The 22,258-nt window shown below is 38.5% G+C and overlaps 3 protein-coding genes across 3 annotated transcripts in view; all 3 read right to left on the minus strand.

Moving 5' to 3' along the window:
• The window catches only part of LOC134822801 (inositol oxygenase-like), an 81,298-nt gene extending 74,892 nt beyond the window's left edge, over nucleotides 1-6,406 (minus strand). Inside the window, exon 1 of the mRNA XM_063834065.1 lies at nucleotides 6,403-6,406. The gene's annotated coding sequence lies outside the window, so the exon portion shown is untranslated. The remainder of the gene's footprint in view (nucleotides 1-6,402) is intronic.
• Nucleotides 1,809-21,404, minus strand: LOC134822800 (uncharacterized). The gene is made up of 10 exons (XM_063834059.1): nucleotides 21,273-21,404; nucleotides 20,088-20,268; nucleotides 19,287-19,358; nucleotides 18,497-18,649; nucleotides 18,179-18,294; nucleotides 16,722-16,872; nucleotides 16,469-16,545; nucleotides 3,949-4,089; nucleotides 3,105-3,483; nucleotides 1,809-2,856 (listed from the first exon to the last, which is right to left on the minus strand). The coding sequence occupies exons 4-10, from the start codon at nucleotides 18,561-18,563 to the stop codon at nucleotides 2,831-2,833; spliced, it is 957 nt and encodes a 318-aa protein (XP_063690129.1). The 5' UTR covers nucleotides 18,564-18,649; nucleotides 19,287-19,358; nucleotides 20,088-20,268; nucleotides 21,273-21,404; the 3' UTR covers nucleotides 1,809-2,830.
• Nucleotides 10,936-13,938, minus strand: LOC134822808 (homeobox protein MOX-1-like). Its single transcript, XM_063834074.1, has 2 exons — nucleotides 13,492-13,938; nucleotides 10,936-11,997 (listed from the first exon to the last, which is right to left on the minus strand). The coding sequence occupies exons 1-2, from the start codon at nucleotides 13,841-13,843 to the stop codon at nucleotides 11,786-11,788; spliced, it is 564 nt and encodes a 187-aa protein (XP_063690144.1). The 5' UTR covers nucleotides 13,844-13,938; the 3' UTR covers nucleotides 10,936-11,785.
• Nucleotides 21,405-22,258: the final 854 nt, after the last annotated feature.

The following is a 22,258-nucleotide window of genomic DNA, read 5'->3' on the forward strand; positions in this document are numbered from 1 at the left end:
ACTGAATTACCAGATCACACATGCGTTGTACAAAGACTAGCCCAACACCTCTTCTACCAGATGGCTAGAGAAAGAGCCTGCGCAGATCAAACGATTTTTCAGACCAACACATTTTCCTTTTAATTTCCTGAGATCGTGTAATGAAAAATGAATTAGCCATGAAACTGTCATTCTTCTTGTCAAACTTATATTGTATAGCTTCTGATCAATCTGCAGGGTCCTAATTCAGAGAACAGTCAGAGTTTTCAGCCAGCTTTTTTGCATTATATTAACCGTTACCATGGCATTACAGCTGCTTTTATTTAATTCTAAAGCAATCTATATTTCTAATTAACCTGACCAATAACCTGCGACTTTCAGCAAGGGTAGTTTCATCGCACCTCCTCTTCGTACTAATTTCTGTATATACCCGAGCCAGACGAAAAGTGGCGACCAGATGTCCCACATCTTTTACAATGGTGTCTCACACCGGTCTTAAAATTAGAGTAAACCTACAACAGGGGGCCGGGGGGTCTATCTTATGGTGCAGTTCTCAGTTAATGTGGAGCTTTACTTTTCTATCATGATGGTAACGAATCTGACGAATATAAAATGTGCCCCCCTTTTTTAACAGTTAGGGGGCGTTGGTCGGTCTAATAGTTCAGACCAATGATACAAACAAGCCTAGAGACAAACAGCTAGCCATGTGGATCTTATTAAAAGGATAACTGATACAATAATTTAGTAACCGTGCACGTTGCTTTATTGATACTGTAGTTTTTTCGCTTCATTAGTCCTATATTTTTAGACTATTGAGCTGCAAAAAGTTTAGAGTTGCTGAACAGCTTAATTGTTTGTGCCGAGCATTTTTAGAAGTTAGGAGAGAAGTATTTAAAAACAATCCGTGATCTTAATACTATTGTTACAAGTATATACTATATAAGTACAGTATTTATCCACAACCACTCCCTTCATTTTATTTCTAAACTCCTCTGTTTGCCAGTAGATCATGTGGACAAGAGGCGCGCTCATCCTTCTCTCCCTCGTCACACTTGCTCAGTCCTTAAAACTTGGCGCTGTACCACGTACAGTCCACAAGCTGATGTACGCAGAACAGCACCACACTCCTACCAGCCCCATGCTCAACCTGGGACACAACGTGTTCAACGAGCTGCAGTTCTACGAATGTTCCAGAGATGGAGGGGATTGTGCTAGCTACAAAGCGTTAACAGCTCTGCTAGCTCTAGGACGACGAGGAAAGGATTGCAGTACAGATAAGGAGTTTCATATGTGCAGGATTGCTCTGAAGAGGATAGAAGCAGCGCTGGGAGAGCAAGAGGATGGCACCGTAGATGTAGACACGCTCTACCCTCAAGTTCTGGGGCAGATCAAGGAGGATATTCCTTACATAAGGGAGGTTTTCTCTGCACTGGAAGGCTTTATCTGCCACAAGGAGGGCGAGGAGAGTAGGAAGTGCGAAGAGTTCAAGGGGATTCACAAGATGTATGATTATCTAAACTTGGCAGCAGTATCGGAGGATGCTTAAAATAAGTTGCAGCATCGCCTTTTAGATAAGCGATGCTTGATTTTGGTAAATTTGGGTGAGAACATTGGTTTATGTAACTGGAGGTATTTATTTTCATTGGCAAATTCGTTAAAATTAGTGTCCATTGTGACAAATATAGTGTTTTAGTTGAATACAGTAAAATCCCGATTTTCAACAGAACCTGATAAACCGGGAACAACGATTTACCGCTGCTTTCTCCTTTCCTCAAACTCCGCAGTAAATCGGGATTTTACTATAACTATTAAAATTGAAACTCGTCGATTAGTAACAAATAACCCTTTTATGTGATAATTCTCACTGATAATCATTTTCAGTAGATAAGAACAATTTGAAATGCTAACTGCAAATCAGCGTAACCGTTCAGTATATAGAACAAAGGAAGTCATCGGAGATTATTTTCGGAAATCGCGTCCGTGAAAATGATTCCTTGTTAAACAACAAATTGGAAAAATCCAAAAAATGTACAATCAGAGATTTCCAGCCCAAAATGGGCCTTTAAAAAACACAATTTCGTCTTCCTATAATTAGTGTCTTCAAATTGTTGTTGAAACAAATGTGAATTGGCTGGAACAATGAGGGTGATTTCACACTGAAGGCTTACAACGAAATAATTCTAATAAGTTGAAATCACAGAAGTATTGCTGGGAAAATGAGATTATAACTCATCGTATTAATGTTGCTGATAAATGTTGAAATATGAATTTGAAATTAAAAAGAATCTAAAACAATTTTAGTGAGGGCAGCCGAAAAAACGTCTATATTTTTTCATTTCACCAAAAACACTCAAAGTTCATCAAGAGTGAAAATAAAATCTCTCTTATAGAACGAAGTCTAGGCACCTTTTGAAAACGAATGATGATACCTCTGTCCTATCAAAAAAGAAAGCGAAAGTGAAAGTTGCTCACTAAACGAAAGTGCGTACAACAAAAGTGAGTACAACTCTTCAGATCAGTTTATTACTTACAAGCTCCACAGGAGCCAGATAACAAGGCAACTATAAAGCGAACTTGGCAGAATCACTAGTTGAATAGCACTGTTTTTAGCAATATTCTAATTCAGAAAAATAAAATAAAGGGAATAAATAACATTAACTGCCAACTTTGCTATAAGAAACCCTGTGCAACAAGCTTATCCTTCGAAAGGTCCAGGGTACTGAATGCCCAATGTTCAGCCACACATTATTGAATGTTATCAAATGCGCCCAGAGTTCCAAGAATATATCCTTATGGAAAACGAACTTCGTTAAAATCGCGCCACAAATCTTAAATGACGACTTTTCCGTAGTTATCCATTCCCGTCTTGTCTATCGTCTGAAAACACAGATCATTTCTCTTTATGTTTAATTTTTGGGAATACTCCGAGTTGGTCCTTTTAATTTTTTTGGGAGATTTTGGGTCATAATTCATATCTACTGATTCTTATAGAGTTGCTCAGTTGAGATTCTTTTGGAAATATGATCATCATCCAGCAAGCAGAATAAGACCACACCAACAATTAGAGTTTTATATAACTAAGATTAACTAATAACTATGTAGAGTGTAGAGTGTAATAAGAGTACCTGATTGGTGCTGGATCGCTTCATCTACTATCACCATAACGTTTCCTTCTTCTTCTTCGTCTTCTTCTTCAACCTGAACAGTCTCCTCCTCAATATCCTCATTTCCACTCTCCCACTCCTCTTCCATTTCCTCAGCGCTCTCTAAACTATTGTCGCTGTCATCGCTCTCAATAAAAGCTTCCTCAACCTCGTCCTCGCGGAGATTTGGTAAATCTTCATCCGCATCTTCCATGTTGGCTGCCATCATGACAGGCATGTCATCATCGTCTGAATCAGCTGGCAAGTCTTCATCTGAATCATCTGCGCCATCTGGGCGACCCCGCTCGGCGATCAGTCGCTCCACCAGTCCGAGATACTCTCCAATCCTTGGCGGTGGATCCTGAGTGAATAATATGTTATCTCAGTTTTCTGTTGAGTTGTGATTGGCAATGAGCCTATTTTAAACACGATGGAATAACTTAATAATTAGCTAATGTGATTAATATCATGGATAACGTCAACTTTTTCGAGAATATTCTAGCTTTATCGTCATAGAAATAGTTGGCATGCATGCGTCAATGGTGTTATTGGTGACTTCTAAGCTTTCACCACGCTTTCCGTATTTAACAAGTCAGTCACAGGTCTCGAATTTCGTGTGTACTGTGATCACAAAAATAACTTTCTAACTTTGTTTTGTTGCGCGCGATCACGTGAGGTTTTCGCGCTGTGTTATCATACAAATATTATTCGCGCGTTACTACTTTGAACTTAAGTAGACCTCCTAAAAAGCATCAAATTGACATTTAGTATAGCACAGTCGCAAAGGATTACATTTTAAAGCATTAAGATAACCACATTTAAATACCTGTAGTATGGCCTGTATTCGTGATCTAGGAGGGGGAGGAGGTTCGTTGTAAACAGGGCGTACCCGCGTGTGTGTCAATGCAGGGTCTCGGTAATAAACTATGAAGTCTTGTAGAATTGGACTGATCGGCAGCTCTAGGACCTGAAAATGGTATACATTTTAGTATAGAGTCCGATAAGTTAACGATGGTTTATTGATTTACTCTTAACAGTAATGGCCACGTGTCAAACAACATCCCGGACAAAATGTTTAAAAACGGAAAAATTCCCCTAGGAAATGTTTGAGACTGAAAGTAAAAATTTTGCTAGTTACGCAGTAATTCTTCCAAAATTTTCCCACAACAATTCTATGAAATATCTCATCAGGTGTCAATTGTGTTCGGCATTGTAAAATATGATTATATTCCCACTGTTTATTTTGAATTACTTGTCTTCCGAACAAACTTATGATTATGGTTGCTTATTATTAGCAAGTGCTCCAATATCTTCGATCCCATAAACTTTAAATACACAACATAGTTTCTATGAGTTTTTGTTTATTTGTAATCGGAGCCGGCAGGTACTGAATGAAACTGAGTACTGAAAATGTCAATTAAACAAAATAAATCATATCCTGCACAGTTCACACCTGATATCAATTTTAAAATAAGCGAACAAATTGTATAAGTTTTAAGATCCATAACAGACACTGTGCAGTCTATTCGTATGTGTGCTCAATCGGCCAGGGTCCTGACTGAATCTAAGATACTCGAAACACAATGATGCAATGATAAAAATGACGTGATTGGTGACTAATGTTGTTTAATGAAAGTGTGTTTTTTGTTTTTGAAGAGGTTAAGTTCAGTGGAGCCTTACAATCCAATTGTTACAAAGCACCGTCTAGATTAAACGGAGATTCCATTAAACGTATTACTTAACGCATAACGCACCGTCTAGCTAGGGTCTAAGAGAGCCATGCAGAATAATTACTGAACATGTCATCAATTTGTTTGTCACTCACGGCTGGTGTGAAACTAGGGCTACACAATAATAAGATGTCGAAATTTAACGAGGTAAGATAAGCAAGCTGATAAGAGAGATATCTCAACAATCATTACTAGTCATTATAAATGTGGTGTACTGTGTAGAGCTGAACTGAAAAACGCAATATATTCGTTTATAGGGATCAACTGATAGATGTAGTGCTATTTATACATATCATCAATTAATATAGACCATCACGGCTCAATCAGAGTATTCTTCTTATCAAGATGAGTAGTGAGTACCATATATTATCTTGAAAACAAAGAGAGAAAGGGATGATGTAATAAGTTGGCTGTGAAATAATTGAGATTTAATGTCTCTTTTTAGTAATCTACACTTTGCAGTAGTTTAATTTGTTTATCATTGCCAAATCTAACGGTAACTTCAATAAATATTTTAACTTTTTCAAATTCAATTTACGATAAAATGATAAATTGATACTATAATTGAGTTTCTTTAAGTATGAGCAGTGGTAACGAATTTAGCATCATGATAAGGCCTCATGAAATGAATATTATGTGCTTTTAGTTTAGACGATGATTTAATTATATTGTTATGATTGCCATTTCATTATCATACTCAGTATTAGGTATCACAGGTTAAATAGCGTTAAATCGCAAATATTCGATATAAATTCATCTTGAGTATATTAATTTGCAGACTCCTGCTTATTGCTTATTCAAATGGAACGGAAAGTTAAAGGGGCCACAAGTCAGGGTAATGAAGCTATAACATGACGATTTTTAATTTTTTTAGATGTTACAGCTGTAACTACTCATTCGAGGATTCTGTTGTCAAAAATAAACACTGGAGGCCACGCCCTTTCAACATTAAAACGAACATGCTAGAAACCCCATTTTAAAACTTTGCAATGGGTCATCGAATGTGGCATATGATCTGACAAGAGTATACGAAACGGAGTTAAAATGACGTAGTTATGAAGCATTTTGAGTCTTGTTAGAACAGGGACCCCATAACGTACTCAAAAGTTGGAAGTATTTAGATTATTTAAGTATTTAGAAAGTTCGTTATGGCTGGACGTTTTGGCTTTGAAACACCACCTGCCATCTATAAGTAAGACATATTTTGAATGGGATCTGGTTGAAAGTAATGAATTCATAATTCTTTAGATTTATTTCTACAATAAGTCGGTTGATTACTTCAACGGTTTCCCTCCAAAAATGCAAAATTTTAAAAAATAAGACAGAAACTCCACCTCATAATCGATTACCTAACGCATCACGTCACGCGTGCCGTTACAGTGACTTTTGGTGCACGATACCTTTAGACGTTTTCTACTACCTCGATATAATTAAAGCTGTCGGTTTTCAGATAAACTAGATAGTAGCTTACCTTCCGAGACATTTTTAAATGGTACGAAAGTCGGTGGTTTTTCGAAGAAAAAAACACCATATTTTCGGACTATTTTCCCCAAATTATTTTTCACAGTTTTTCCTTAATTATGACTTTATCGATTGACTATCAACTCATCGATATAGTAGGTTATAAATATGATTCATAAAACAATTAATGAACATTAGTATTCGATCATGAATTGCTTTTAAAATAATTTTGGACACGTTCCATCAAAAATAAGCAAGCTCTGTCACTACTTTATTGGCCACGGCGGTGAAATTTCGGGAGTAGTGGAAACTGGAAGATAACAAACACTGTCGGTCTCCAATACCCTCTGGAGGATTATAAGTTAAGTTGAGGCTAACTTTCAAAGGCGCCGTAGAAATTGTTTACAAGATGAAACAGCTGATCAGAGAAGATCTTTGTATTTAATTTTCTCAAATATTGGGTTGAAAAAATATCCCCAATTACCATGATTTAATTTGTCTCGCACAAGGTAATAGGTGTTTTTTGAGTTTCATTAAAAGGGTTTACAGAAGTGGTCCATGAAAAATTTAACAAAATTAAACTGGTACTCGGGAAAGTAAAGTGAATTATAATAATTTTATTATAGGCGGGTATAACCGTCAGCACTAAGAATAGACGAAAAACAACGTGGTAAAATAATTACCAGCTTTCAGCCAATGTCACAATCTTGAACAGTGGACACTGAGTGCTCCCCACTTGAGAAGATAAACAGGTTCAGTAGATGTTGTTAGAATAGTTGGGTGATAGAACCATTGAACCAAACATCAGATCTTTTACTCTTATTAAGAGGAGATGGGCACTTGACAAACAACTTCCCGGACAAAATGTATAAAAACGAAAAGGTAGCGACCAATTTCAGGGTTACGTAGAGGCATCAAGTATAAGAGACAAGGTGGCGGGGTTGAGGAGGAATACCTGGGAGAGCCAGGGGGGCTAAGCCGTAATCGTCATACGACAGTGAAACAGAGAGCATGTAGATATTATTAAAACATCTTAATAAGACATGCCACAACCTAGCAATAACCGACAATCAGGAAGATCTGAATTTGACAAATTTGCTGCGGGGACAATCAGCAAACTTGACAAAGCAGACAGATAGATACAAAGTAACGATAAGAGTTAAACAAAACGGTGTTCCCGTTTTACAAAATAGAACAAAACAACCTTTCCTGATCACACTTCCAGACTGGATCTCCTCAGCTCAGTCTAAGTGAGCCGGCTAGATCTATCCACGGTAAATCCTGGTTTTTGTCGGCAGATACTGCTGTGTTTACTGTCACGTCGAATATGCTAACTACTGTTGGGGTTAATGTCATGCTGGAATCATCCCCAGACCAAATATTTACCCTTCTAATTTTCCTTCACAAGTGTAATTTTTATCTGAGTATTAACGTATTTGTCAGGTCTAAAACCTCAGATCCGGGGACTTGTCACCATCAAAACAAACGAATTGCTGTTCTTAAACGTTAATGGCTGAAGCGATCTAAATTCTGAACGAAGAAAATCTTCCGCTGAAAATGAATGAAACTCTCTTTTACAGCTGCTGTATGATTGAACTTTGAAAATTAGACAATCCCTTCGCTATCGGCCTTGCCTCGAAAACAAATTGCCCAAAAAACAGCTAATCTGTTTATGGTATAAAAATGGTGAATGAAATAACACGCCCTAAAATATAGAACAGGAACTTGAACTGCTCGAATTTTAATACCATTCGTATAACCAAACTCCTTAGCGAACAAATTTCTCAGCACCATGAAAAAATAGCCTCATTTTGGTCCCAGCAGGATGCTTTCCTCCAAGACGAAAAAGTGCCGTACTGTTCATTTTCATATCTAATTTCCGGAATTACCCGCCATTAGATTACTGGCACAATTATCCAGATCAAGTAGCGATACGCTTTCGCTTTTTGACGGTTATAAATTGATCTTTGGGGCGGGTTGCCTTGATGATTACAGTTATTGACGCTGTGATGAACGAAAAATGTGATGATCGGAAAATATAATGGATCTTAAAATAAATATAATAGATCTCCGGCGTCCGAACAAGGGAGGATCCACGGTAAGTCATAATCTCCCCCCAGGTGGTGCCAGCTGCGAAAACGCTGAAGGGGCTAGACTCTTCGACTCTTATCAAGGAACGATTCCAATGCAATCTTTCATCTCATCTCTCAGACTTTTAGACTGACAGTTGCCAGAATAAAGAGGAATTACATAGTTTTATATTGATAGTCCATTGTAATACCATTAGTCTGATCTTGCGTGTTTTATTGTCCAATAATGGAGCAGTTAATCGCCGCCCATTTGCAGGAAAATATACTTATATAAGCGACCAAGCGGTAACTAGCACCAAAAGGAACTAGGCTGGAAAACTTTATATCATAACAGTATCAAAGTTTTTACGGGGATTAAATCTTATTAAGAGCATCACTGAGCACTCCAGCGTGACTATCAACTACGTACGTGACTTTCGATCAGACTTCCCAGATACTATCAAGACAGTCCTCTTTTCCGATGATACAAAAGTAGCCTCACAACGCCGGAAAATTACAATATGAGGATAAGTTATCATAATCGGCAATGGCAACCAATCTTCAGTTTATTCCAGGACTGAACCAAGGTTCGGAGAACTCCGTCCTGAATTTCTTCCGATGCGTCTTGGACAAACGAAGTAACCGGAGCTCCTACTAGTTGCAGAGCCCCCATCTAAACCTTGGACAGACAGCTCACCTCACCTATTTCTGACCACAATGACTCTGTCCCAAATACTGAAGCAACCTTCCATATCGCCTAACAGAATTTCAAAAGAAAAGCTTCGGGCGGAGATTAACCGACGAGGCACCTTATACATCTGAAACAGTTGGTGCCTGGTGGTATGGGATACGATCTCAAATTAAATATCTAAGACCTAGGTATTATACTCCATTAGTTTAGCATCGCAGTCACGTGACAGATAGGAACACATTGCTTTATGGGACAGAATATCGTGAACGAAAAGTCAGCACCACGTTCCACAGTACTTACCTTGGGTACCTTGGGTTCGTTTCGGGCCAGCACGCCCAGGCCAAGACATCTTGCGTCTCCACCACCGGTGTCTCTGTTATCATGTCTTGCTCACAGCCCATTCCAAGATTGAATTGCCGCTAGCCGCTGTATATCCAGGGGTAAGAGGGGTGTCGGGGACGGTATGAAGAAAGCGATCAAGTGCTGCCTTGAATTTTGGCAAGGTTGGGATAGGCTTGATGTCGTGAGGCAAAGCGTTATACAAAGCAGAAGCCACTGAAGGGAAAGAATGGAACCTCATGGTGTTGGTGCTTTTGTATTTTGATCCGCCAAGAGGACGAAGACATGTAACTCTTCTTCTTTGAGAGTGTTGGAAAGAAATATTTACACTGTTGGGAATCTCACCGTAGTAAATTTTCCAGACAAGGATGATCATGTACCTCTCGCGGCGGCGCTGTAGGGAGTAGAGATCAAGCTGCTTCAGGCGCTCCCAGTAGCTAAGATGCTTGTATCCTGCTATTTTTGCAGCTATTTTTATGTCGTGACTCGTGAGCTAGCGATGCAATATTTCATCTCATCTCTCAGACTTTTAGACAGACAGTTGCTAGAATAAAGAGGAATTACAAAGTTTTATATTGATAGTCCATTGTAATACTATTAGTCTGATCTTGTTTTATTGTCCAATAATGGAACGTTTAATCGCCGCCATTTTGCAGGAAAATATACTTATATATGCGACCAAGCGGTAAATAGCGCCGATAGGAACTAGGCTGGAAAACTTTATATCATAACAGTATCAAAGTTTTGACGGGATTAAATCTTATTAAGAGCATCACTGAGCACTCCAGCGTGACTATCAACTACGTACGTGACTTAAAGATCAGACTTTGCAGATACACTCAAAATATTCTAAAGCCTCTTTGCTTCCAACAACCACTTTGTTAAGACGATCGTAAGTTTGGTCCCTCATTATATGACATGACTCCAATTTAAAGGACGCACAAGTAGACAAGTAGTGCACATTATATTTGAAATCCTCTTTACGCTGAGAGAAACGGAGCCTTACAACGCTAGAGAACTCTTTTATTTAAATATATTCCCTTCCTTTTTCTTGTTGGCCTTGTTAGCACCACAGTATTTAGTGAGCAGTGTTGTGGATCACACCCCAACTCAGGTGCTACCGGACTCTACGACTCCTCTCCAGGAATGATAGCAATGCAATCTTGATTGGAAAATTCTGCTTTTCCCCGTTTGTGACTCACTGATTATTATTTAATTAAACAAGTTATTATCACTTTTGTGTCTGTGTGCAGGAGAACTGGGGACGCCAGTAGCATCATCTTCTGCAGAAGCATTCTATCACTCTTCTTTTATTTTGATATCATCTCTAGGATTGATAAAGGGGCTGATTTACAAACATCATTATCAACCTCATTATCAACCTCATTATTCATTAAAGCAAGGCACTGTCGAGTAATGAACTGCACCTAGATAAAAAAACTCGATAAAAAACTTACTTAAGGGTAGCTCAAAAATTACGTAACGACCCCTTACGTAGTAAAAGAACAATGATACAAGATGTCTGTGATAATTCTGTACAAAGTTTAAGGAAATACGGTAATTTGTAATCTGTAACAGCTCTTTCAGAGACACTCATACTTAAATACAGAATTATTGTTCTCTAAAAATCATTCACTATTCCTAATTCACTAACATCTCAAAACTTAATTTCAAAAAGGTTTGACGGGTGCTTCCAATCAGACACGGTATACTTGAAGAGTATATCAATCCTCCACCGCAACATAATCACATTACCATCACGATCATCATAATATCACGATCTCTGTATTGCAATGTTTGCAAATAGCTACTATTAGAAACTTTATACCAAGTTTATAATTACTGTCAATACGCATTATCTAGACTTGGACTAACGATTTATTGATGGAATGCTATTAAAAGTCTATATCAGTTGCTATTAAAAGTCTGTATCATTCAAGTCAAGCAAATGACTGAATGACAAATTGAAGGGCACAAGAAGTGTGTCGTTCAATATGCCTGGATATAAGCATACCATTAGCATCAAATCAGATTTACAATTATACTTCATTGACAACAAAATGAAAGATACGGCAGTAACATGATTATCATAAACGAAAACTGAATTTTCAGGATATGTTTCCAAAAATTACGGAACATTCTCACGGAAATCCAGTTTTTGATACTACAGCCGTAACTCTCATATCATATGAATCTGGTATCTTTTATCAAAACTGAAAAAGTCTGAATCGCTCGCAATCTATTAACATCGATAAATAATGCAAATCGTATGAATCCGTTAATCGTTTCATTGCCATGTGACGTGACATGTGACGTGACATGTGACGTGACATGTGACGTGACATGTGACGTGACATGTGACGTGACATGTGCTCAGTACCTCCTATCACTGTATCTGTTAAGAGTGTTCATGATGTTAGCATTGCTGCTCTGAATATAGTACAGATACTGGGACACGGTGGCATTGGGATATTTAGGCATTCCGGCGGGATTGTTCATGGAAACAGGGGTAACTTGTTTCTTCAACTTGGTTCGTCTGTTCTGGAACCATATCTTAACTTGGCGACTGCTCAGGGCGAGGTTACCTGGAAGATTGGGAGGGTTATAAAGTGATATTACGAAAAAACGAGGGCAAAGACTTGACCAGAACAGTACACAACTCCAGACGCCCCAACTCGTCAACTTCTACAAAACAACCGTCCTCATTATATTACTATTAGTAAACGCCAGACAGTTACAAAGTCATTTTTAGACGTACAGGTGACACCGTTAGACGGACTAGTCAAGCTATTCGTCAGCGAGTTTGTCGCCGCCTGCCGGACCGGAATTTTCTACCACCTAATTTAGTTATTTATATTGTTTGTTCGCTGATCAACTGTTACCAAGTGTTACAATACCAAGCCCCATAATGCATGCCTGCGTTAGTCCAATAAGTTTTATTAATTTAAATTTCGCAAGAATCACGGATATCAATTATGATAAACACTGATCTAATAGGACGGGCCACATGATAGTAATAGTATCAGGGGATCTGCAACGTCAGTGATTTTGAAAAGCTAAAAAAACTGAATTTTAGATTTGATGAAGAAGGAATGTACTGTTCGTGATAATACCTCGAACAAGCATCGGAATGTGATAGCAGGTACATAGGTGCAGTATCTGTTAATCACTAATAAACGTACGGACAACTTAGTGGAAATTCCTGGAAAATTTAACAAGAATATCATATATATTGTAGTACTGCCAGATCCTAGTTCAATTTGTAACGTAGTTTTATATTAACAGGATACGATGTAACAGAGTCAATAAATTTGAATGTTGCCATGGGGTGGCAAGTCCCCATACATCGTAGTCCGATAGTTTCATTGCGTCCTAATATATGGGATTTATCAATAATAAAACTATAAAAATATGCGCAAAACGCTAATCATGACGAGCGCCACAATGCTTTGAGAAAGCAATGATCCCGAACGATTTCGATAAAAGATTAAAGTACCGGCAGTCTGTAAAAAATCGTCCTGATAACAAATTTACGAAATGGAACGAAACATTCTGGAATGAATTTTTACCATCGCTAAATTTTGGACATAAAATACGAGCGCCCTTTTTTAAAGTATGCACCTATCCGAACAGTGATTTTGAAAATACGCAAATTATAAATTTCTCCTCTGAGGTACATAATAATATCTAGTTCTTTACTGGCTTACTCTTAGCTTTTGAAAGACTAGGTAGCTATGAGTACGTGATAAAAACACACTAACCAGGAGCTACATATTATCTATCTAGTATTACAAAACAAAACAAAACACTGGGCCATTAAACCACTGACAGGAGCATGTTCACACAGTACAGATCACACAGTACAGAGCATGTTCACACAGTACAGATCAGTTTATCATGAAGTCCTCAATTCGACTGAATCATGACGCAATACACAAAAACATAAGTGCAACAACAAGACAGACGAAACATAAAACATACAGCACAAAAACACAGACAACAGAAAACAGAAAATTACAAAAAACAGTTAACTGAACATCACAGAATAACACAGAATAACACACACTGCCCAAGCTCACCAGCAAGTTCCTCCACTTGAGCGGTGCTGAGATAAGGTCTGTGTCTAAACGTGTCCTCCATGGTCCGCAACTGCTCCGTACTGAACGAGGATCTGAACCTCTTCGTCTTCTTGTCGTCTGTTGTCGCCAGCTTCCGAGAACTGGACGACGAGCTGCTTGTCGTCGTGACTTTCCTTTTTGGAGGCTGTATCAGAGTTTTGTTGGCGGTGCCGTAGTCGCTACCGTAGGGTATCTTGTAGGAGTGCCTGTCTTGCTGGGATCGGGAGTGAGGCAGTGTTGCCCCGGCAACGTCTGTGCTGTTTTTAGAGGGCAGGCCCAGGATACTGGATATGGAGAAAGGACTGTCGAACATATCTAAAATTAATTTCTTTAGAAATCCATTAAAATCTGATATCCAGAACCTGATATCATAAGTATCATCGACAACAAATGACAAAGATAAAGCTTTACAACAAATAATTAGAGTAATAGCGGGGATATTATTCAGCTTGGGCTATTCAGCGATCGGCGCCAAATCATTAGGTCAAGGCAAAAAACAATAACAAAAAGAAAGCGGGATTGGTTGAAACGAGATTAAATCAGCAGGGAGGGAGCAACGTGAGAGGGAAGCCGCTCGCTGCTCCCCGGTTTCTAGTACAACGACAAATTCGGGAAATTTGACTCGTAATAGTGACGATCTCCTGACCCCTGATGATCGCATTTATGTGCCCGGAGTTGTGGATGGTATACGCAAGGCAACTGGAAGAACCACGATACTGAACTGTGAACACTTCTTTACGGAGGGCAAAAAATTGTTACAACTTGTCAAAAATTGAGGTTCGTTTTTTGTATTTATGAGAAGGATCCCGTCTATAATAATAAGAGTAATAGACATGCATTATCTTTGTACTTGTAATCGTGAGCTTAAAGGCTGGATTGGATTAGTAACGCAATAACGATTAGGACAGGACAAGATAGTAGTTGGGAGAACCGAGCAGGGGATATCTAGTCAGCTCCCTCTAAAACCCCTTCTTAAGAGATTTACCGACATCTACTGGATCAAGGTCAGTACAGCTACTTCCGATTGACTTCCACACCAGGGACACGTTAGTCAGGAATGCTACTTTATGATGATCACGCTAAATTCCAGGTAGATCGAACCAAGCAGCGACAATCTCCCATACTTCTTAAACTTGTTACAGCGAAATTTCATCAATTAAATGTTAAATCTTGTCAGACATATCCGATGGGGGAAGGGAGAGGTGCCTATTAAGGGAGCTGACCTAAATTAGGAGTTCACAATAATTACCTACTTGACTCTCACGTCTAAAAAGGTTACGCTGTACGTCTGAAGGGATGTCTTACAAATCGTAATGTCTAGCTTATCGCCAATTCAGATAGACTGACCTAATTTCCCACGGACCACATTAGTTTTAAAACGTGATGGCTTCATGCCGACAAAAAGACATGCAATCCAAGAATGGCGACTTTTAGGTCAAAGGGGATCAAAAACGTTCAGCTTCATGCACAATGGTTGCGGGTACGCAAATAATCCATAATTCCCCTATTTCATTAGGTTCGAGGCTAAACTTAGCAGGCCTGTAGACGTTCATTATTTTGTAAAGCCAAGAATAGGTCAAGCTATCAGAGATCTTGTGGGTATCCGGATTGAAGCTGGTGCCCAGACTTCGCACGCCGCGTCTATTTGAGGGATATTTCATATCCTGTTGTCTCCATTGGATACAAAAATAATAGGTGGCGTTAATTTTTCAATAAAGCGGTAAAGACAATCTATTTCATTATTTTATTATTACTATTTTATCATTATGACGAATTAATTCAGGAATTTCTTTTTACGAATGAGCGAATGCCATTTTCCTTAGACGATTGAAGCAGAGGTTAAACTGCTAGAGCTCAGCATTCCGAAGCGTCAAGGTATTTTCTTAATGGGTGCACTGTTTTTATTGCGTTTAGAAGAGAAAAGGGCAATATTGCAATAGTAGAATGTCTGACAATCTGAAATTGGGATAGTTCCCACTCAATTTGAAAAGTTTTCAGACAGGAACGAAAGTAACGCAAGAAAACAAACTGATAATAGCAAGTGAGCTTTACAGAGGATTGTGTAGTTTTATTGGGCTCGGTTTTCTTTCTAATTTTTATAACAACCCCGTAATTTCAACAGCCAGCGCGGAGTTCGTCCGTTCTGGTCACGTGACATTACCTCACAGCCACGTGACACTGTTTCTTGCTTCTGATTGGTGTAGAGTGACAAGGTGGTGTCACGCCATTGGTCGGACAGGGTGATCTAAATGCTCGGCAAAGCAGTCAGAAGTATGTTATCTATTAGAGGCCGGCCACCTCGGGCACAGGTCACGTGCCCCTCGTTTAAAGTTGATCCCAACCCTGAAATTATCAAAAAATTCTCGGCTGACCCGATTTTAATAATTTCGTATTATGCTTGTATAGGACGGTCCCTCCCGCGATGTTCCACGGAATATGTTTTCATTAATCAACCATTTTCCCGGTAATCCCTATTTGACCGGTAATCTAGAATTTTTCCCTCAAAGGAGAAACTCTGAGATCTAAATTTTAATCGGGTTTATCAGTATATTGACGTGGGAGGAGGGTTTAAATTATTTGGTACGAAACCATTAGCACCTGGCTACTTAGCACAGATCAGTTTGCACCAGCTAGTGAAGTAGCGTGAAGTAGGGCCGGTGGAATGCGTAAGATGTCATGGGAGGGTGGAGGCCCAGTCCCTCTCTCTCCATATCCCGTCTAAATCTCAACCTTCCTCGTCTAGATTCTAACATCCCTCAAAGACACGCTCTCAGCTTCAATTTGGGAAAGATTTGAACGTTCTACCGGCCAAACCGTTTAAATCGATTAAGAGGAAATGAAGGTCCGTTATCTTGACCATTAGGGGTAAAACGTAAAACAGATGTTGCGGGTAAAATGACGTGGTGATAACATGGTGATAACGGTGAGAGGTACGGACCTTGGCAAGGTGCTCTCTTCCCAGCAGTTGGTAGATTTCAAACCGGCACATCTCTTGTAGCGTTTCTATCCTTGTACCTGCAGATTATATTGGTCAGGTACATGATATCCTTGTCCGAATATTGTGGTTCTTATAATGATGGGAATAGATAATATTATAGTGGACTAATGACTAGTACATTACTTTTCAATTTTACAACTTTGAGTTCTAATAAACTTGATATGGATTAATCTTGAGGGGTAAAGAAACCCACTGATTTGAAAGATGTGAGGATCTCTTTCTTCAGGCTCCTCGTCTCCGACCACTTCCTCTGCAATCATTTGAGGAGTCAGGAGGGGCCGGAAGGAGACTGACATCAGCTCCTTACACGTGAAACTGTCGTCATCACGTGTCACACAGATCAGCTGAAAATGGAATCAGGTGATTGGTTCATACTCGTCAACTTAATACGAATTCAGAGTGTTTATTTTTGAGGTACTTTTACTTTCTTTTTCTAACAAAACTTTGCAGATTATATTTCATAGAATTAAGATTACAAATTCGATAACTTTGGGCTTTGCCTCAAGTTTGAAGCTTCAGAAATCAATTGTGTGAAGTTGAGGTTATGAAAGTAATTTTTGACAGTATAGCTGAAACTTAATCCATAAAACGTCAAAATACCAGATCATCAAATACTATGATGTTCTTCCAAGCCTAGGAGTGGGGTTTCCGATTTCTAACTCCATATAATATTACTAAACAATTAAATGTTAATTAGTGACGTAGCAAACCCGCAAGTAAATTGCTATTAGCTCATCATTACCCCACTTAACGATTTACCACGGTCACCACTTACCCCAACCAAATTAGTTTTCTGTAATTAAATCCTAATAATGGTGTAACTTCAAGTGGTAGAGGCCGCGGAGAGGACAGAGGGTTTGAGCGTCTCCGCCACTGAGCTGAGTGAGCCCCGCGGAGAGGACAGAGGGTTTGAGCGTCTCCGCCACTGAGCCACTAGTTTGTTGGTTAGCGTGATCTTTATAACCGCTACTAATAGGCCATAAAGGAAAGCCATTTTAAGCCGTACGCACTGACCCCACAGAGTTATTGAATCAACAAATTGTTGTAAACTACTACTTAGTAACAGAGTAGCAAATAGTTAAATATAAAAAGAAAATCCTGTCTGTGCCCGCCCGGCTGTGCTGATTGGGGAGAAATATGAGTAAATTGTAGTTTGAGAGAGGGTGAGGTGGCGGTTTAAAAGGTTACAAACTATTCTGCGGTCTGAGTTGGGAAGTATGAGTAGGGGCAGTCTTTTAAACAACTATCAGAAGAGGGTGATAGAAAGAGTTAAAAACAGGGTGAAAATGGAGAGATTATTGTTTTGTTCGGAGCTCAGATAAAACTTCTACTGTAGAGCTTTTGTTCTTTATCGACAATTTCTTCTTTATCGATAATGGGTTTTTATTTGCTTTAGGCAATGGTAAAGATTATGAAGAGCTAAGAGTCGTAGATACCTTTTGGCTTTTAAGTGCGGTATTAAATCGTGAATCATTCGATCCTGCATTTTTTCCGATTTTTGGGATTTTTATTGCCAAATTATACATAAAGATGCCGCAACCGCCGCAACTAAATGGTGTCTAAGTGGTTAAAAACGAAATATATAAGATGCTGCATTTACTACTTTACTTTTATTAATTATTTTGTTAACTATTTACTACTATATTTTACCTTGTTCATGTATGGCATGACCAGTTTGCCGCGGTTTGCTAGAAGGGAACAGAAGGTCCGTTTGTGAGACTGGGGAACCTCAGCTCCGACGTAGATACGATCGTACTTTCTGTATCCTGAACATGTTATGAAGTCGTCTGAGAAACGATGACGTCAGAGTTAAAAGTAATGCCATGACGAATTAACTTAATTATCTGGTGAAATCGTGACAGTATCCAAGAAGCCAGACTAGTCCAAAATTCGACCTAGCTCTTCATTATTCATGTCTTACTATTTTTAACTGGAACATTTTAACGAGTTCACATAATATCTCCTCACCGGTGTCAATATCCAGCCCGTTTCCACATACAAATAGCGGAATAGCGAGACCAGTAGCGTCAAACATGATGCACTGTGTGATGTATTTCTCAAGACACTGGTAACTGTGTTCAACTGCCTGCTTTCGTACTTCTATACCGTGGTTCAAGGCACCTGAAGTGATCTCTAATAAGTTATGTTTTATTACAAATTAGAATACCTACTCAAACTATCACTATTATATGACAATTTATCGATATGCGACAGATCACAAATTTTAAATCCTTAATTTATGCGAGTTTGTTAAGCAAGCAGTCAAGTAGTATACCATATTATCATGTATAAAGCCACAATACAGGATTTATTGCAGTGGCTCAGCTATATTGACACTAGAAGCAATAGTGCCAGGATTAAGCGCTCATTTTCAGCACCCATTTGGAGTCTAATATCTTTCGACGTATTACTTGCAATATTCGCAGAAGCTAATGAACCTTCTATCAGATAGATCATTCGTTTATCTAATACAGATAAACGAATGATCAGTATCAAGATACGCACTCACAGTCGCTGTCACCAATAAGAAGTGATTATTGATAATAGCATATTACAATAATTGATGAAATATGAACTCTATAATATTCACAAGTTCCCCAATAATAAGACGGCTAAATTTTAGCTGTCTGTCCAATGATTCAAATGTGCCTATCCACTCCTTTGAACGAATTAACGAACCTTGTACTTGATTGGTTGGTTTTTGTCACGTGATACGAATACCGTGCTCTGATTGGTCGCTTTGAACAAATTAACTAACCATGTCCGATTAGATAGCCAATAACGGTCGATAAGTAGCCAGTCCCGCTTCCAACGTTCAGAAACGAGTTCCCTGCAGTAGACACACAGATTAATTCTTTAATATAAGCTCTATAAATCATAATATTACAAATATGTTTCTTTAAGTAACAATACAGAAACAATCTTTGGTAAAGTTGCTTCTTTAATTTTCCTTTAATTTTATATAACTGCTTTATTTGCAGATCATTAGGCTGCATCTATTAAACAGAATAAAGAGATCGGACAGCGTCTGGGATCTGGGGAGGTCGAGTAAAAGAGTTAAGTCACGTGACAGTGTGTTTTGCATCTGATTGGTCACACCGCTGCAAGCTGAATGGTTTATCGCTGCTACTTTTTTCCAAGAATTTATCCTTGTCTAGTTCAACTAAACAGTAGTTAAGAATCCTTCCGTTCTAGATTACCCGATACTGCGTGACATGCTAATGTTCGTGATTATATAATGATAAAGTTAAATTACAATATCATTTCATCGTGGCCTCTCTCTTGGGTATTAACCGTATAGTAGAACAGGATAATGGCAGGGAGGTGAACCCATCTTTTTACCCACACGTGACAGTGTTTAACCATTCCGCTTCCAGCATTGATTAATCAAAATCCTAAATCACTTTCACGTGATAAAATATTTTCTTTCACCTCATCGTACGTAAAAGATTATGTTTTAACCTGATCTTTAAAAGAAGAATGGTTGTATGAACCCCATGGTAAACTATAACAACCCGTGACATTTAGCACGTGACAGTCACGTGGTAAAAACCCGTACCTGGCCGAATATCCAGCGCCTCCACCACAGCAGCGTAGATACACGGAGCTGAGAGGTGGCGCGTAGGTGTTGTCCGTCTTTCTCAAGGTCTGATCAGGACCATAGACCTGCGTGTTGGGGAAGCCACTGATGTAATCACCTCGGTCTACATAGCGAAATGCTTGTTCCACGCTTTCAGTCGCTGAAAAGAGAGGATTATTCTTCTTTATGTTATTTTTTCCTTTTCACCCTTTTGAAAAAAGGCAATAGTGAAAGGTTACGAATGGACGTTTTTGCAGAAAAACGTGGATTTTGGAGATAGCGGTAGGTGGGTCAAATATATGTCGTGTTCCTTACTTACTTGCTTCCGTTCGTTACCATGTCAACTTGCCGCGCGCACGCGCACGGGGATTGCTTGCGGAGATGTGGTGTATAGCTAGTCTGTGGTCAATGAATGCGCGGCACGATCGTATTTTAATGTATACTAGTAATGTATAGTATTTTGTAATAAGCCCAACTAGAATGTGGCACGCGTAGTCTACTGATGTTTCAATATTATTATTATAAGGTGAGCTGATTAGAGCTTATATTAATAGTTACAGTGAAATGGAAATCTAGCGTCCGCCAAAACGAAACAATGGGCGCAATTCTTGTTTAGATTTAAGTTGTTTATTCAATTTTTTGATACTTGAATCCTAGATAAGCTCAATTTTATGAAATAGATATTATGTTGTAAATCTAAATAAACGAAATATAGTTGTACATGTATTTCTATTCGTTTATTTACTTTATTCGTCTGAATAGCAGTTAAATACAGTATTGCTACTATTTCAACAAGCTCACTTGTTCCAGCGAGTCAACTTTGTAAATACCTTAGAACAGATCAAGCTAATATTAAGATAAGTATAACATTAAAGTAAGTATTGTATCTGAAACGGAATTTAACAACAATTTCATTACCTAGATTAATATTAAACACTAATCACTATTTCAAAACTTTCGACAATTCGTTTTAGGAGTTTATGGAAATTCATTAATATTAATTGTTAGTCTGACAATCAGTAAAATCGGCTGCCAGTAAGTACTAGAGCAATCATCACCAATTAATCTTTCAGTGAACAAAAAATTGCAAATAAATAATAGTCCAATAACGTTTTCATCACGTAAGATCACGTGCACCAAATTTAACCATTTAATAAAACTAACCAATGTACTTCTCCTGAATAAGAACATCAACCAGTTCGTCGTTGTCTCTACCCGCACTGTGTGTTCCTCCCATCACTCTATCAGCTTCTCACACAGTAATAACCCTGCTTTTTGTTGCCCTGATTTCATTCTACCGTGAAGATGGGTTAGCTTTCCACTTTATTTATATCACCAGTTAATTTTGAACTATGAAGTAAAGAAGTAATTAATGTTTCGGTACATAGGGAAAAACTTAACAAGAAACAACATTAATCGTCTTAGATTCTAAAGTATGTATAATGTACAACGAATAGAAAAATACTTGTAGTACAAACTAAAAGTAACAATCAAAATAATATGTTTACGAAAAATAATAGTCGATCTAAATAAAGCTATGATTTAAAACCTTGCTTGATAAATGATAACAATAAAGCACTACCATATTCAGTAAGATCATTGTCAACAAGATCTTTTTATACAACAGTTCCCCACTCTTTGTAAAGTTTGCAATAGAAACAAGTCTGGAAGCATGAATCATTATACTGCACGATGTTTAGTAGTTCATAGATACAAAATATATAATGCATTTCCAGGATCAGAATTTGTGTCAGGAAAATCTTTAACTTCGGAAAATTGTTACTCCAAACAACATAATAATATAAGTGCGGTAGGTGCAGAAAAAAAACCGACGACTTATTATAAGTTCAGAGATATGGGTCAGTTGAGGGAAATTGGGGTAAGTTGAGAGAAATTGGGGTCGGTTGAGAGAGATTAGGGTCGCGGTCGGTTGAGAGAAATCGGGGCCAGTTGAGAGAAATTGGGGTCGGTTGAGAGAAATTAGGGTCGCGGTCGGTTGAGAGAAATCGGGGCCAGTTGAGAGAATTTGGGGTCGGTTGTTACTCATTACTACAGCATGCAGAGAGATCCTCTCTATAATAACCATTTCTTGTCACCAGGTTACCGTATTTACTGTAATCGGATCTGCCCATTTATTAACGCCTGATTTT

The sequence above is a fragment of the Bolinopsis microptera genome, chromosome 11 (genome assembly GCF_026151205.1).
Source record: "Bolinopsis microptera isolate Bmic1 chromosome 11, MBARI_Bmic_1.0, whole genome shotgun sequence".
Taxonomy (NCBI): Eukaryota; Metazoa; Ctenophora; class Tentaculata; order Lobata; family Bolinopsidae; genus Bolinopsis; species Bolinopsis microptera.

Excerpts from the sequence above, each read along its gene's own strand:
- LOC134822808 (XM_063834074.1), bottom strand. The coding sequence starts at position 13,843 with ATGTTCGACAGTCCTTTCTCCATATCCAGTATCCTGGGCCTGCCCTCT. Across the intron at positions 11,998-13,491 it reads TCAAGTGGAGGAACTTGCTG|GTAACCTCGCCCTGAGCAGT; the intron begins GTGAGCTTGGGC and ends CCAATCTTCCAG.
- LOC134822800 (XM_063834059.1), bottom strand. The coding sequence starts at position 18,563 with ATGTTTGACGCTACTGGTCTCGCTATTCCGCTATTTGTATGTGGAAAC. Across the intron at positions 16,873-18,178 it reads TCATGCCATACATGAACAAG|CTGATCTGTGTGACACGTGA; the intron begins GTAAAATATAGT and ends TTCCATTTTCAG. Across the intron at positions 4,090-16,468 it reads GAAGAGAGCACCTTGCCAAG|GTCCTAGAGCTGCCGATCAG; the intron begins GTCCGTACCTCT and ends TACCATTTTCAG.